At 42.3% G+C, this 15,603-nt stretch overlaps 1 protein-coding gene across 1 annotated transcript; it reads right to left on the bottom strand.

Annotated features, from left to right (window-relative positions):
- Window positions 1-331: 331 nt before the first annotated feature.
- LOC147451155 (cyclic dof factor 3-like) lies at window positions 332-2,758 on the bottom strand. The gene is made up of 2 exons (XM_086520123.1): window positions 2,218-2,758; window positions 332-2,046 (listed from the first exon to the last, which is right to left on the bottom strand). Exons 1-2 carry the CDS (start codon window positions 2,365-2,367, stop codon window positions 547-549), a joined length of 1,650 nt encoding a protein of 549 aa, XP_086376249.1. The 5' UTR covers window positions 2,368-2,758; the 3' UTR covers window positions 332-546.
- Between the last annotated feature and the right edge of the window lie 12,845 nt (window positions 2,759-15,603).

Here is a 15,603-nt window from a genome sequence, read left to right as displayed (position 1 = left end):
AACTCTTGAAGTTGACAACAACATTCAATCAGCTTTGCAGGAAACGGAGACACCAAGCCTCACGTGTTTGTTTCGAAAAAAAGGATGATAATGAATCTGAGTGTGTGATCCTGTCGCTTTACATGTGTAACAATGTAAAAAATCTCTAAGCTGCTGCACAACACTAGTTGGAGTCCCAACTTGTGCAAACTACAAATGGCTTTCCATACAGAAAACTCACATCTTGACGAAATCAAAAAAACAAGAAGCTAACTTGTATATACGCCTGCATTGGACATACTTCTTCTACCTAAAAGATCATCATTTCAAAAATGCTGAGGGTTTACAACTCTTCAGAAACTTGATATACATAAATGTCAAGTTCCAATATAATACACAAGCTTGGAGAACAGCATTTATATAGCAGTTATGTACAGGATCAATCAAAAACTACTTACCACAATACCAAAAACCTCTACAAGCTTTCTAGGGCTTCAGCTCCATGGGGCTAGGTACTGTTCTCATGAAACACCACAGGCCTGCTCTACACTTCTAGTCTTGGTAAAGCTAGCTGTTTTCCTGAAATGCTGCAGACCTTGAAAGCGCAGCCGGATTAGAGAGTCGATTTGAGCTAACTGCCTCATTCTCCTCCTTCAACTCCAACTTTCCTTGGAAGGCATTTGTGGAGCATCGTGCAGGAGATGACAGAGGCCCATCTCCCAAACCCAAAGTAGTCCAAATGGAACTGCGAGCTGCATCCAATGGATCATCGATTCTGAGTGTCTTCGGAACCCACAAGCATTTTTCTGGCTGTGAACGCTCTAAAGGCTGATGCTTCTGAGGTGCACATCCTACATTAGGAAGTGGTAACAAAGTAGCTGCCGCCGCTGCTGGTGGGTATACTGGCATGGTCCAAGGACCAGCCCACTCTAAGGGCGGAGCTCCCCACATTGCAGGGTTCATGAATGGCCATGTAAACCCTGGCCAAAAGCTTCCAGGAGCTCCATGAAATGCCAGTACATTTGGTGGGGGAAGAGAGAAGCTACTAGTCGTGCTCGTTTCACTGTCAGGTAGTGTCACTGATGTGGGGTTAAAGGAGCTCGAGACCATATTACTGCCCGGCTGCCAGATTGTGTCATGGATACTTGGAGAGGAACGTTCTCCTACATGAATTTGGTCATTCCCACCACCTGCAGTTAGAGTAGGCTCATCTTCTTGGGGTTGGCCTCCAGCTGCAATCGTGGCATTGTTCATACCTGTTTGGCAGCTTGGAGGTGAAATTTTTCCTGATATTGTGCAATCTTCAAGCTCTGACGTGTCTTTGCCACCAAGTGCAAATGTGACATCAGCTCCCATGGCACCATCAACATGGATGCCTCCACGATTCTGCAAGGTTGCATTCTCCTGTAATCCTAGCGTAGTTGCAGCCATACTTTTGCAAAGAGGGCTCTCTTGACCAAAACTAAGCATTCTACTATTAGCTAAAGGGCTATCCGAGGTAGGTATAGATTGTGTATCTAAAGGTAGAACGTGCAGCCTTGGCTTTGAACTGAGGATTGTGCCCGGGGAAATGCTAGCACCGCAGAACCTGTTGCGTGCCACATCAGGCGCACTAGTACGTACTTGTAAAGCATCAGAAACAATACCATGTTTTTGATGTGAAGCAGAATGCTTGTTTTTCCTACGTCCTGCACCCACTGGTACATTCCGTAAAGTGCCACCAGCAGTCCAGTACCGCTGGCATTTCCTGCAGAAGTGGCGAGGCTGATTTACATTGTAGTTGTTGAAATAACAAAACTTTGTATCAAGGCTGTGACACCGAGGACATGGAAGCACCTTATCTGGCTTCTTCGGTGCCTTCTCAAGGGCTATGGGCCCTGGAGCCTCTTCCACCTTTGGCAAGGTGTCATGCACAGGAGCCCCAAGGGTTTCACCTATCTTGAGAGAACAAGAGCCCATTGCTGTGTTTCCAACCTCAATGCATGCTGAGCTCTCTGATTTACAGGAGACAACATCCATAGGCTCCTTACACTCTTGATCGTGCGGTAGCAAATCCGACTGGTAATCCTGCTAGAACGAAACGAACATGAAGCCAATCAAACCATTATGACCGGTCTCTCTCTCTCTCTCTCTCTCTCTCTCTCTCTCTCTCTCTCTCGCACATCCATTGCAAGCTAATACAGAAAGAGAACAAGAAGTGTCATTTCACTTGCAAAAAACCAAAGTCAATCGTCGCACCTGTTTGAAGGAAAGCTGCTCTGCTGATACAATTGAGGGATCCTCTGATGCTTCTTGTGTCAAGGGAATATCTCTTCCAAATAGCTTGATGCCCGGGTCTGCGTAGGAGCAGAACCTCGCAACTCCATCGCCGACCACAACAACTGACATACCAGCGCAGCAACGTAATAAATGAGCACAACACGAGACAGATCTAACCAGAAGTCAGCTTTCTTCCGATGATTATGATGTATGGTCTTGAGTAGCAGTAGTTCTGCAGAATTTCAATAACTTCGAGGCCTTCACAACTCCTGCATGCACTCAACCACCTCTCCATAGCCAAAACTCAAGCAGAGGAAGCCCATTCATTCGATGCTTCTTGAAAGAAAATCATTCGGAGCTGCTGGGAATAGATGCACACGCCAGAGGTGTGCATACCAAAAGATGAGGCAATCTAGCTATGGATGACAAGAAATGCAGGTAAATAGCTGAGGCAGGAGCTGCCATACAGTGCGTCTTTCATACACAGGATTAGGGTTTGCAAGTTGCAGCAGAGAAGACGGCGACCGGGGGGGGGGGCATTTCTTGCGCAGGAAGGAGAAAGGTCGAAGAAGAACGACTTTGTTTAGTGGATCCAAAGGTCGAAAAAGGCAAAATGCTATGAGGGCAATAGTGGATAAGGCTGTTCTTTTTTGCGCCCATAAAGAAAGACCCCACCCCTTCACGTGCCTTAATGTCGCTCCTCCACAAGCTTAAAGTTGTGGCTGATACGCCCCACTTCCCCAAACTCAAGCTTTTGATACGCCTGTCCTCGGACCTCCTCCCTTTCTTTGTACTAGTGTGCCAATACTGCCGGTGGAGATTCCTGGCTATTTTGACCGGTCGGCACATGGCATGTGCGCAGTCTATCTCTTGTGTTGCACACACGGAGACGTTCAGCTGGACGTTCAGTCAAAAAGGGGCTGCCACATCAGCCAAGCCCGCCACGCCCCTGTAGCAAACAAACGGTTCCTTCACCTGCCTCACCGCAATGAACCCCCCCCCCCCCCCCCCCCCCCCCCCCCTTCTTCCCCCTTTCACCTCGTTCACCTAAACATTGAGATGTTCGAGTGGCGGGAAGAATTATGCACAACGCACAGTGTTTGCAAAGCTGCATGTTGTTCACTGCATCAACTTTTAGCCTGCATGCACTATGTCAGCAAAGCAGTAGTAGCAGCAACGATCGCAATGTTTCCCAGCACATGTGCGCAAACAAACTGTTCAGTGAGCTACGTTCAAGCTGCCAACGAACGGGTCTGTAACTTTTTAATGGTCTAGAAACTTGTGTGTAGCGGAAAATAACATAGACATAGTGAGCATTTCATTAGAATAGATTAGCAAGAGTGCTTGGATGGAGAGAGCAAAAAAAGCATAACACCTAGTTAGATAGGCATGAACAATACTTCAAAAAGAGAGAGAAATTAAGCTATTGACAACAGTTGAGGACCGGATTTACGTGGAGCCGGTCCCCCCTCCAAAAGGCTTTGTATTATAGGTTTCTCCCATCAAGGGAGACATTTTACAATACAATTCTTTGTGTTCCTTCAATAACTTGCTGGTGCAATGAAGATGGAAGCTTCAAGCACAAAACTCACACTTATAAAGCACAACATCAATTCCCTCACGGTCTTAGACCCAAGATCTCACACACCTTCGAAGATGGTGAGAGCTAGCGGGGTATAAGAGTAGATCGAGAGGAAGAAGGATTATTCTTACGAGAAAGAAGTATGTCTCCTCACATAATCACTCATAATAGCTTAGCATAGCTTAGTAATTAGCATGGTAGAGGAGATGAGCATGCATTAGATCTTGGCCTAGGGAGCTGACATGTGTCCACTATGCCCTTTGTGTAAAGGGAGCTTGTAAGAGAGTGTGTGTTTTTCTCTCTCATCCCCTCCTAAACGGGCTCGCCCCCTCAAGGATAGGGATGTGGGAAGACTTTTGAGTCTTCCCACAAGCATCCAATTTACCTAGAGTTTGACCATCGAACATAACCTTTGAATTTTGGAATCTTAGCATTTTGGAAGTCTTAATGGGCTGGACCTTAGCGTCTTTGAAGCCCATTGTTGCACATTGCTCTTTTGCAGATGGACCCCCCTTTGGATCCCTATTTTCCCTCCTTTGGATCCCTACTGTGACCGATCTGCCAGCTTAACCAATATTCTAGCTCTTTCTCCCCTGGTACTTCCCCATATTAAATGATCAATTTAACATGAGAAAATCATTTTGGAGGATTAGATATTAGTTATTATGACATTACCTCTCTCTTGAAATCATAGTCGTCCTCGACTATGGGTAGAGAAGATAAAGCCTAGTCACTAGTCCTTTTCCTGGCGGGTAGAGGATCCCTATTTTACCCTACGACATCGTTCTAGAATGGATGACTAATCCATTTGGCGCTTGAGAGCCTAAGCTTCCGCAAGCATGTCTGCGCATTAGTCCTATCAATCTTCCACAGTAGAGTGACAAGCTCTACTTGGTGTTTGGAAGACGTCATCTCTGCAAACTTGATCGTAAGCATGCATACTTCTTAACATTTGTGCACAATATAGAAAAAGAGAGTCTTATAAGACAAAAACTTTGTTCATTTTAAACATTTTTACATTTGCTTACTCTAGGGGAAGCATTGTAAGCATTGACAAGGTTTAGGTTATCCTTTAATTGTATGCCTTGCATCCATCTAGCATCTTCAAAAGGATAGTTCTTAAACTTAATAAGATACCATCGGATAAGCTTACCGCCTCTCAATACCTTGTCTTCATGTCAGAGAATGTACTCAGGCTGCAACACCTCTTCTTGATCCTCGATCTCCGGTGGGTCTTCAATAGTTGGTTCTTGAGGTGGCTCTCATTTGTAAGGCTTTAGTAGGCTCACATGGAAAGCATTGTGTATGAGCCAATGACTGGGTAACTTGAGTTGATAGGCCATCTCATTGATTGGTCTAAGAATCTGGAAGAGACCATAGTACCTTTTAGCTAACTTAGCATAGTACTTTTGGTGTCCTGTAGGATTCTTGCCCGTTGTGTGCCTTAATTGAGCCTTGGCAAGACCCACATTTTTTTTAAAGGCTTGGCTCTTCTGTGCTTATCAGCATCAACCTTTTACCTTTGCTGTGAGATAGAGATAGCATCCTTAATCTTTTGGAAAGATTCTTGTAGGTCTCGGCTATACTCATCTATAGCGAAGATCTTCCCATGTACCTTAAGTAGCAGGGGACTTTTGGATCTTTCCTCAATCACCTCGAAAGGCGCTTTCCGGTGGAGGTATGTACAATATTATTGTAGGCATACTCCACTAAGGGTAAGTACTTCTCCCATTGGGACCTTTGATCTACTTCCGTTACGTAGGCTTTTAGTAGATCAAGAATCATTAGGTTAGCTATTTCACTTTGGCCATCCAAAGATAAAATCCCTAAATTCTCAAAGAGACCCTTCTAGAAATTACTGGTCATTCAAGGATCTCTATCCGACACTATGGACATTGGCAAGCCATGGTACTTGAAGATTTGTGATATGAAGAGGGTTGCCATTTGATGGCTTTGATAGTTTTTTTGACAGGTATAAAATGAGCTTGTTCGTTAACCTGTCTATTATCATCCATATTCCCGTATTCCCATGGATAGCCTTAGGCAATCCAAAGATAAAATCCATGGATATGCTCTCCCATGGTGAATTAGGGATTGGCAAAGGTTGAAGCAATCCAGGTTTCTTCCCTCTATCAAACTTCGTCTTTTGGCATACCACACATTTAGAAACATACTCTTGTATGTTTGCTTTCATGGCAGGCCAATAGAAATATGTTTCTATCCCTTTTAGAGTAGACTGAATCCCTCTATGCCCCGCATAAGGAGGAGCATGAGATTCATACATTACTTTCTCACGTAGTGAGTTAGTAACGCATAGTCTATTGCCATAGAGAAGATAACCATCTTGTAGAGTAAATGGTTGCCCTTTCTTCCCTAGTGCTTGCAAGGGCTGAAATCACATCTCTAAAATCGGATCAATGGCGTACTCATCTGTCATAGAAGATAGATCATTGTGAGTTGCTATGGAAACCGCAGTCACTCTCGGTCGTCTTGAGAGTGCATTAGCTACTTGATTATGCTTGCCAACAATGTGAGCAATATGAAAATGAAATTGCAAAAGGAAATTTTCCCACCTCATTTGTTTGTCGGAGAGCTTGGTCTATGTCAGGAAGTAAAGGCTTTGGTGATCTGTCCGTAGAATGAAAGGAGTCCACGATAAATAGTGCTTCCACGAGTCTAAGGCATGTAGAATTGCGAGTAGTTCCTTTTCATAAATGCCTAGAACTTGCTCAACAAGGTTGAGCCTTCAACTTTCGTAGGCTATGGCATGCCCTTCTTGGAGCAAAACAGTTCCAAGTCAATCACCACAAGCATCGCATTGGACCTCAAATGGCTTTGAGAGATCCGGCATTGTAAGCACACGTTGAGAGATAAGATTTGTGAAAGCATTGTTCTCCTTGGCAGACCATGTATACCTAAAGTTTTTCTTTGTTAGGGCATGTAATGGTCCTGTGATTTGTGAGAAATTTTCTATGAAGCGTCTATAGTATGCACACATACCTATAAAGCTTCTTAGTTCATGTAGATTCTTTGGATTAGGCCATCCTTTTATTACCTCTAGCTTTGATGGATCCATTTGGATGCCATATTGAGAGATAATGTGACCTAAATACTGAATCTCTTGTAAGAAAAACTCACTTTTCTTTCGATTAATATAGAGTTTATTCTCTCGTAAAACTTTAAATATTGCCTAGAGGTGTTGCTTGTGTTCGTCTCGTGAATTAGAGTAGATGATTAAATCATCAAAGAACACTCCAGTAAAGGTTCGATGAGGCCTAAATAGCTTCTCCATCAAGCGATTAAATGTGACTGGTGCATTGGTCAAGCCAAAAGGCATGACAATGTATTCATAAAGACCAGACATCGTGCGAAATGCGCTCTTTACAATGTCTTGATCAACTATCTTTATTTGATGGTAGCCACTTTTTAGGTCAATCCTACTAAAGTAGGTCGACCCTTGTAGCTTATCAAATAGGTCTTCTACCTGTGGAACGGGAAACCTATTCTTGATAGTGATCCTATTTAGTGATTTATGGTCAACACACAATGATATGTGATCCTATTTAGTGCTTTATAGTCGACACACAATGATATGTGCCGTCATTCTTTTGCACTAATAACATGAGTGAGCAAAATGGAGGTAAGCTAGGCCTAACCATGCCTTTCTCAGCTAACACATGCACTTGCCGCATATCTCCTCTTGTTGAGATGGAGAAACTCTATAAGGAGGTTTATTAGGTGATGAACTTCCTGGAAGAAGTTCAATTGCATGGTCATCATTGCCTCGTTTAGGAGGTAGTTCACAAGGGATGTCTTCAATAAAAACATCTTGAAATCCCTTGAGAAAATTGGATAACTCTAATTCCTTGTCATTGTTTATATTTTCTTTTGCTAAAGCATTAGGTTCATTTTGAGAATCTTTAACAAAATTCATGTACACGGAAATAGAGCTCTTTATTGACTTATTGAAAGCTTGTGTATGTACAATGGGTATGGTGTTACCCAACTCTTTGGCATCTATGTACATATCTTTTTCCCTGAACCTAAAGTAGATTTTCCTTTTAGGGAATTTAACATTTGCAGCCATGCGATCAAACGATGGTGCCCCTAGGATTACATCCTCGTGCTTGAGAGGAGAGATAAAGAAGTCCTCCTTGTCCACATAGCTTTGGACATGGAGCCTCAATTTCCGAATTAAGGGTGACTGAAGCTTCTTTCCCCTTGAAAGCACCATCATCGACGGGTAGGACATCTCCCATCTTGTAGGCTTGGATGCCTAGCTTGGTGGCCAACTCTATGGATATGAAATTGTGAGTAGAACCAGGGTCAAAGAGAATAAAAGCATCATGTTCTATTACCTTTCCCCAAGCATGGCATAGAGGAGATCCTTTGTGGTGAGCATCCTCTTCTTGGATTTTGACCAAGGTAGGTCTAGGAGGCTCATTTCATGTATTCTATGGGGACAAGCACGATAGGCATGCCCTTGCTCCCCGCACTTGAAACAACGGTTATCTTTACGATAACGCTCAAGCTCTTCAGGAGAGAGTTTACTTTTGCCTTTATAAACTCCCTTCTGCTTAGCTTTGTTGGTGTGGGCGTTGCCTTTAGGAGACTTTTGGACTGTGTCCTTCCCCTTAGGCTCATTATTACGGTCCTTGTTCTCCGTGGGCTTAAGATTCCTGTTAGCCCCTTGTTGGAAATTGATTCGTGAAGCCGCAGATATGGTACGTGGCCTTTGGGAGTTGATATACTTCGCCATATCTTCAGTTAGACCCGCACAAAACCTTATCGTTCACGACAAGGGATAACCGTTCGCATGGTGGGAAGAGGTTTGACTGATCTGTGTAGCCTGCAACGTGCGAAAAGGTGTGGACACTGCTGCTACAAGAAGAATCACCGCTCCGACGGGTTTGCATTTGCGTAAGCTGCCGATGGGTTGAGCATGGCCACTCTTTATCGGACTCTCACTCCCAATCGTGCATGTGCGTAGCCTCTGTCTCTCTCTCTCTCTCTCTCTTTCTCTCTCTCGCTCTCCTCTCTCTCTCTCTCTCTCTCTCTCTCTCTCTCTCTCTCTCTCCCCTCTTAGCTATGTGAGCGTTGTCCCATGTTTTTGCCAAAGCTGTAGGGCACACAGGTCAGATATAGGTGCTCGCGACACTTGTCGGGGGGGGGGGGGGGAATCCCTCCCCCTTTTATAATAATATAGATCAAGCACAACATAGAATTTACAAAACATCCTCAAGCTCAGGCCGAGCCTTGAGGTGCTGGAGATTACAAAATGGATGTCTACCGCCTATCATGTAGGCTAATACTTCTCGTAGGGTGACAACATGGCATGGGTAGCCCTAGACCAGTCTCTCAAACCTTGCTTGCTTGCAAGCGAATATATCATCACTCTGCTTTTGTATAATCTACTCGCAAATTGTTAGTTTTGAAAAAAAATAGCCTTTTCTTTGTAATTCCCAAATTACAATTTCACATACTGGCCATAGCTCGTTCACTCTTTCGAGCCAATTTTATTTAGGGTGAGTTCAGACTGCCATGTGCCCAAGTCCTTTCCATGTTTGTTGCAATTCACACTCAGCACTGACAACAATATACGGCACTCAACGACAATTTTGTCAAATAAGAGCGCAGAATAGCGAGACCATTTGAAGATCCGGACTATGTACTAGAGCCATTTCGTGAAAGAGAATGGAGCCCTTAGAGTGGATTCAAATATTGGTCACCTTAGATGTGTGTGTCAATGAAATCACACCCACCAAGTTTTGCGATAAGAATGGCTTAGACTTAGTTCCCATATGCATGATTAGAGTAAATCCAAGCGCAAGTAATCAAGAAACAAGGTGAAGTACAAGGAGTTGACACCAAACCGTAGTGTTTGCATATCCAGGATGATATTTATATTAGATATCTTACCATGGAAAGTGACTTAGGCCGCACCTTGAAGCAAAACAGGGAATCAGCTGACGAATGTTACTTTGACACCCTCGATGCTTAGAAATACGAGAAGCTTAGTGCAGACGATGAGAAATCAAAGGATCATGAAAGTGAGCTTGAAACAAAACTTGAAAAATTCTTTGATTTTCCAAATCAAAAACCCAGAAGACAACAACGTTACAGGAGAAACGAGCCACTAGATGGATGAGAAACAATCCAATGCCACATTTTGAGGGAAAGAAGTCTTACTTGAGACTAGTGGGAGCTCATGATTGCATAAGAGACAAGGTAACCGGAAAGATGACAACACCTTCTTAGTCAAATAAACTAAAACCAAACAAAAATCATCAATGAACCTCCTAAAGATGCCTCAACTACTGGAGATGCTATTAATGAACTTGAATGGATCAAGATAGAGCAGAAGAAGAAATACAATGAGCTAAAATGAACATTGAAGAGGTTTGGACAACAAAGGTGGAAAGCGATAACGAAAATGGGGAAGAAACAAGGAAAGACCAAATAAGTGTACCCTCACATTACAAGAAGTACACTATTCAAGACCACAAAATCATTGTTGAATAGCCAATGAGAGAAAAGGCTGAACAAGGAAAGTCTTATGATGGACTTGAAATGCTAAAAGAATAGATCTAGCAGAACCAGGAGAAGAACCTAAACTTGCCTACATTACTACGGATCTATCACCAGACGAGGAAGATTTTTTGATGAAATGCTCAAAGAGTATAGGATGTGTTTGCCTGGTCTTATAAGGACTTGAGGGATTGATCCTACCATCTGTTAGCATACAATTCCTCTAAAGCTTGATGCTAAGCCAAGCAAGCAACACCCTTACCCTTACAACAAAACATTTGCCAACACAATTAAAGAGGAAATTTACAAACTAAAGGAAGCTGAATTCATATATGAAATTGAGCACACAGATTGGGTATCCTTAATTGTGGTGGTGCCTAAGAAGTTAAGAGTGTGCGTTGACTTCAAAAAAAAGTGAACGCAACTACTATTTGCAACAATTATCCTCTTTCCATCACTGATCATGTCTTGGAAAGGGTAGCAAGGAAATAAGCATATAGTTTTTTGGATGGATTTTCGGGTTATAATCAATTGCCAATTAAACCAAAAAATAAGCACAAAATAGCTTTTGCAATCGAGTGGGGCATTTTTGCTTACCGAGTAATGCCTTTCGGGTTGACAAATGCACCAGTCACCTTCCAAAGACTTATGGCTCATAAATTCAAAGAATACTTGCGTATCTTTTTAGAAATCTATACGGATGACTTATGTGTGTACTCAATGTTACGTGAAGACCATATAGACCACCTTAAAAAAGTGTTTGGGAAATGTCGCACCTATCGGATATGCCCGAATCCAAAAAAATGTGTTTTCATGGTTAGACATGGAAAGAACCTGGGACATATAGTGTCATCAAACAAAATATCCACTGATATGGACAAGATCAAAGTGATTGTCGATATGCCACGCCCGACAATAGTAAGAGAGGTCCAATCATTCATGGGACATTGTGGATACTATCAAAAGTTTATCTACATGTATGCAATCATTGGTAAACCTCTCTATGGTTTGATTGTAACCTTCAACTGGACATAAGACTATGAGAAATCATTTCAGAAGTTGAAGCAGGATTAAGTCTCATCATCAATCCTCAAGGCACCAAATTGGAGTAAAATATTTTATGTTCATGTAGATGCCTTCGCTTTTGCCATTGGATGTGTTCTCGCACAACCTGGTGAGGGAACCATGGATTTTTTGATCTGCTATGCCAGCCCCATCAACTTAACAACACTGAACAAAACTACACAACTATGAAAAGGGAAGGATTGGGCATGGTTTAACCTGTGAAGAAATTTTGGTATTATCTCTTAGCCAACCAATTCATTTTCTTTGTGGATCATCAAGCATTGTTAATTTGGTCAACAAGCCATGAAACAGTGGTTGGATAGTGAGATGGTGTAATGAAAATGGCCTATTAACTTTGAGAGTAGCAGAAATTAGAGAAAGTACTTTTGGGAAATTACTTTGAGAGCATAGCGGGTGACTTAATTGATGGTAGCAACATAAACATAGCATTTAGTTAACTTGGCATGAGCAATACTTTTGCAAGAGAGAGAGTTTAGAGAGCATGACAACAATTGAGGACCGGATTTATGTGGAGCCGGTCCCCCCTCCAATAGACATTTGTATTATAGTCTCTTCAGTCAAGAGAGACTTGTTACAATACAATCTTTGTGTTCCTTGTGATCTAGGTAATACAATGAATATGGAAAGCTTCACGCATCACGAGCATAACATACATTTTTTGGAAAGCATTAACTATCCCAAGCCTCAATCCCAAGATCTCAAACACCTTTGAAGGTGGAGAGAGCTAGCAGGGAATGAGGGTAGAGAACAAGAAGACGAAACATTTCATAGGAGAAAGAACTAGTTCCTCACTTATCATCACTCTTCTTGCTATCATACATAATAGCATAGTAATGAAGATGGAGTAGATGGAAATCTTAAGCATTGAAGCATGGCTCTTGGTTGGATTTGCATTCCATAGCCAAGAGTGTTGGTGTAGGCTCTCAACCTCTCTACTTGCTGGGAGAAGGAGAGAGAGATCTTGCACTTTGCACAATACACAATGAGGGTGTGTGTGAGTGTGTGAGGGAGAGTATACCCCTCAAGCAACCCCCTAGCATGCTTTGGTCGACCCCCCCTTGTAGCTCATGCTTGAAGCTCATTGGACCCCTCCAGGCCTAACCAATCACAAGCAAGAGGCATATCAAGCAAGCATGCTAGTCTTGGGACAAGTGTCCCCCTTTCCCCTTTGAGAGAGAGGACTTGATAAATGCAAAACAATTAATTAAACTAACTAATTTATCATTGGACCCCTTGGTAGGCCAACCAATAGGCTTTAGGCACACCATGAGGGCAACATGAAGAGGAACTTGACAAGTGTCCCCCTTTCCCCTTTGAGAGAGAGGACTTGATAAATGCAAAAACAATTAATTAAACTAACTAATTTATCATTGGACCCCTTGGTAGGCCAACCAATAGGCTTTAGGCACACCATGAGGGCAACATGAAGAGGAACTTGACAAGTGTCCCTTTTGATTTCTTTGTACTAAGCTTGCCTTGTGTGAGTGTGTGTGTTCTCTCTCATCCCCCATCTTGTAGGGCTCGCCCCCTCCTTGTAGGGATAATTGTTCACTTTTGTACACCTTACCCCCAGCACCTTAGTCAGCAAGCATGACAAAGCACCTCAAGCCTGGGTAGTGTTCCCACAAGCACCTTAGGCTCCCTAGTCGGCAAGCACGACAAGCACGTCAAGCATCTTTGTCATCAAGCACGACAAGCACCTTAGTCATCAAGCATGACAAGCACCTCAAGCTTGGGCTGGGTTCCCACCTCAAGCTCAGCCCTAGCTTACCAAAGGTCAAAGGACTTTTTAACACTAACCTTTGGAGGTCTTTAATGAAGCTAACCCTAAGGTCTTTAAGCTCCATTAGCTAGTCTTTCTCTTTGACATACCATCTCTCATCTGGACCCCTTTACCATTGGCCCCGTGTTGAGACAAGCCTGAAAGCACATGTCTATATTCTAACCCTTGTTCTCGTTTATTCTCCCACATTAAATGATCAGTTTAATATGAGAAAAGCATTTGGGTTGGTTAGATATTAGATTTTATGACATTACCTCTCTCTTGAAATCATAGTTGTCCTTGACTATGAGGTAGAAGAGATAAAGCCTTAGTCATTAGTCAATCTTGCTTAGAGGGTAGAGGATCCCTTTTTACCCTACGACATCTTTCCAAGATGGATGAATAATTCATTTTGTGTTTGGGAGACATAGCTGCCGCAAGCATGTCTACTCCGTAGTCCATTTCATTCTCCCAAAGTAGAGTGACAAATTCTACTTGGAGTTTGAGAGGAGACGTCATCACAAACATGATTCTAAGCATGCATACTATTTAAATTTGTGCACAACGGAAAGAGAACTAGTCTTATACGACAAAAGCATTGGTCATTTAAAAGAAAATTGTACATTTTCTTACTCTAATGTAGCATTGTAAGCATTGACAAGGTTCATACTATCCTTAAGCTGTATTCCTTGCATCCATCTAGCATCTTAAAAAGGATAATTTTTGAATTTAATAAGATACCGTCGGATAATCTTACCATGTTGTAGTACCTTGTCTTCATGCCGAAGGATAGCTTCAGGTTGTAGAACCGCTTCTTGGTCTTCAATTTCGGGAGGGTCTTCAATAATTGGTTCATTTGGTGGCTCTCTTTTGTAGGGCTTAAGTAGGCTCACATGAAAAGCATTGTGTATGAGCCAATGGTTGGGCAACTTGAGTAGATAAGCCATCTCATTGATGGGCTTCAAGATTTGGAAAGGACCATAATACTTTTGATGGCCCGTAGGATTTTTGCCCGTCGTTTGCCTCAATCGAGCCTGAGGAAACTTAAGTAAGACCTAATGGCATTTTCTTTGAATGTTAAGGTCCTTCTGTGCTTGTCAGCAACAACTTTTTGCCTTTGTTGAGAGATGGATATAGCCTCCTTAATGTTTTGAAAATATTCTTGTAGCTCACGTCTATACTCATCGGGAACGAAGATCTTCCCATGTACTTTGAGTAGCAAAGGACTTTTAGGTCTTCCCTCAATGATTTAGAAGGTGGTTTTCCCGTAGAAGTATGTACAATATTATTTTAGGCATACTTTACAAGAGGTAAGTACTTTTCTCATTGTGAGCATTTCGATAACATAAGTCTTTAGTAGTTGTTGCTCTTTCCAAATCCACTATGGCAAAGGTATGCTCATACTCTATGCCGCATGAGGATAATATGATCTATTCTAGTATACCCATAGGTCTCTCTCACAAATCCATTTTTAAGTTGCATTTTCATTCGTGTTTTCTAGAGAGTTAATCTCCCCCATTTTTCCCAATTTTCTTTGGTTGATATGGATACTCCATCCCCACTATCAAGTATGGCAATCATTTTAACTCCTTGACATTCTAGCAGTGACAAGGTGGCGTTCCCTTCTTCTCCTTCATAGTAATCTCCCACCTCATTTACAGGTATTGATTTTGCCTTTGGTTTCTCTTATGTTCATTCATTTTGCCTCTGTTGTGCTCAATTTTCCCATCCCTTTTGTGGACCAAAACTTCTTGTTTAGGGATGTTTTGTTTCTTTGGCTCCATTAGAGGTTGAGCAGTCTCTATGAGCCGTTTGCACATTTCCAACCTTCGTGTTTCAAATCCAGGATGTGGATATGTCAATCGTCTATGTGCCATTGTTTGATTGTTCTTTAGCCTTGCCTTGTAGGCTTGCAAAACTGAGCATCCAAGGCTCCAATACTTTTTTCACATGATGGAATTTTGGATGATTTTTCTCCATTTGTTCCTTGTTTTCCTTTTCTTGTTCAACTGCTCTTTGGTTTGTTGCAGCTCAATTTCTAAGCGGTTTTCTCTTTCAACCTTTTGCTTTCATTTTTTCTTGTTTAGCTTTCCACAATTTTCTTCCAGTCCTCACTAATATCCTTTCGATTTTTGTTTGGAAATATGGGTTCCTTGAAGGTTTACCTCAGATCCTCTTGAAGAAGGTACCACTCCGCCAACATTCATTGTTGCTCTCCCCTTGTTTGGGTGTTTTGGAAAATTAGGAATGAGGTGTGTAACAACACATTCTAGACAATATCCAAACTTTATGTTCTTTTTCTGATAAGGAAAATTCCTTGGCCAATGGTTGCCTCCACACTCGTAGCATGGTCCTACTTGTTGTGTAGCTGGTGGTGTAGCCAATGATTGTTCTTCCTTGGTAAGAA

Source organism: Adiantum capillus-veneris, chromosome 9 (assembly GCF_014529385.1).
Source record: "Adiantum capillus-veneris isolate H3 chromosome 9, ASM1452938v2, whole genome shotgun sequence".
NCBI lineage: Eukaryota > Viridiplantae > Streptophyta > Polypodiopsida > Polypodiales > Pteridaceae > Adiantum > Adiantum capillus-veneris.
This window is presented reverse-complemented; position numbering and strand designations above follow the sequence as displayed.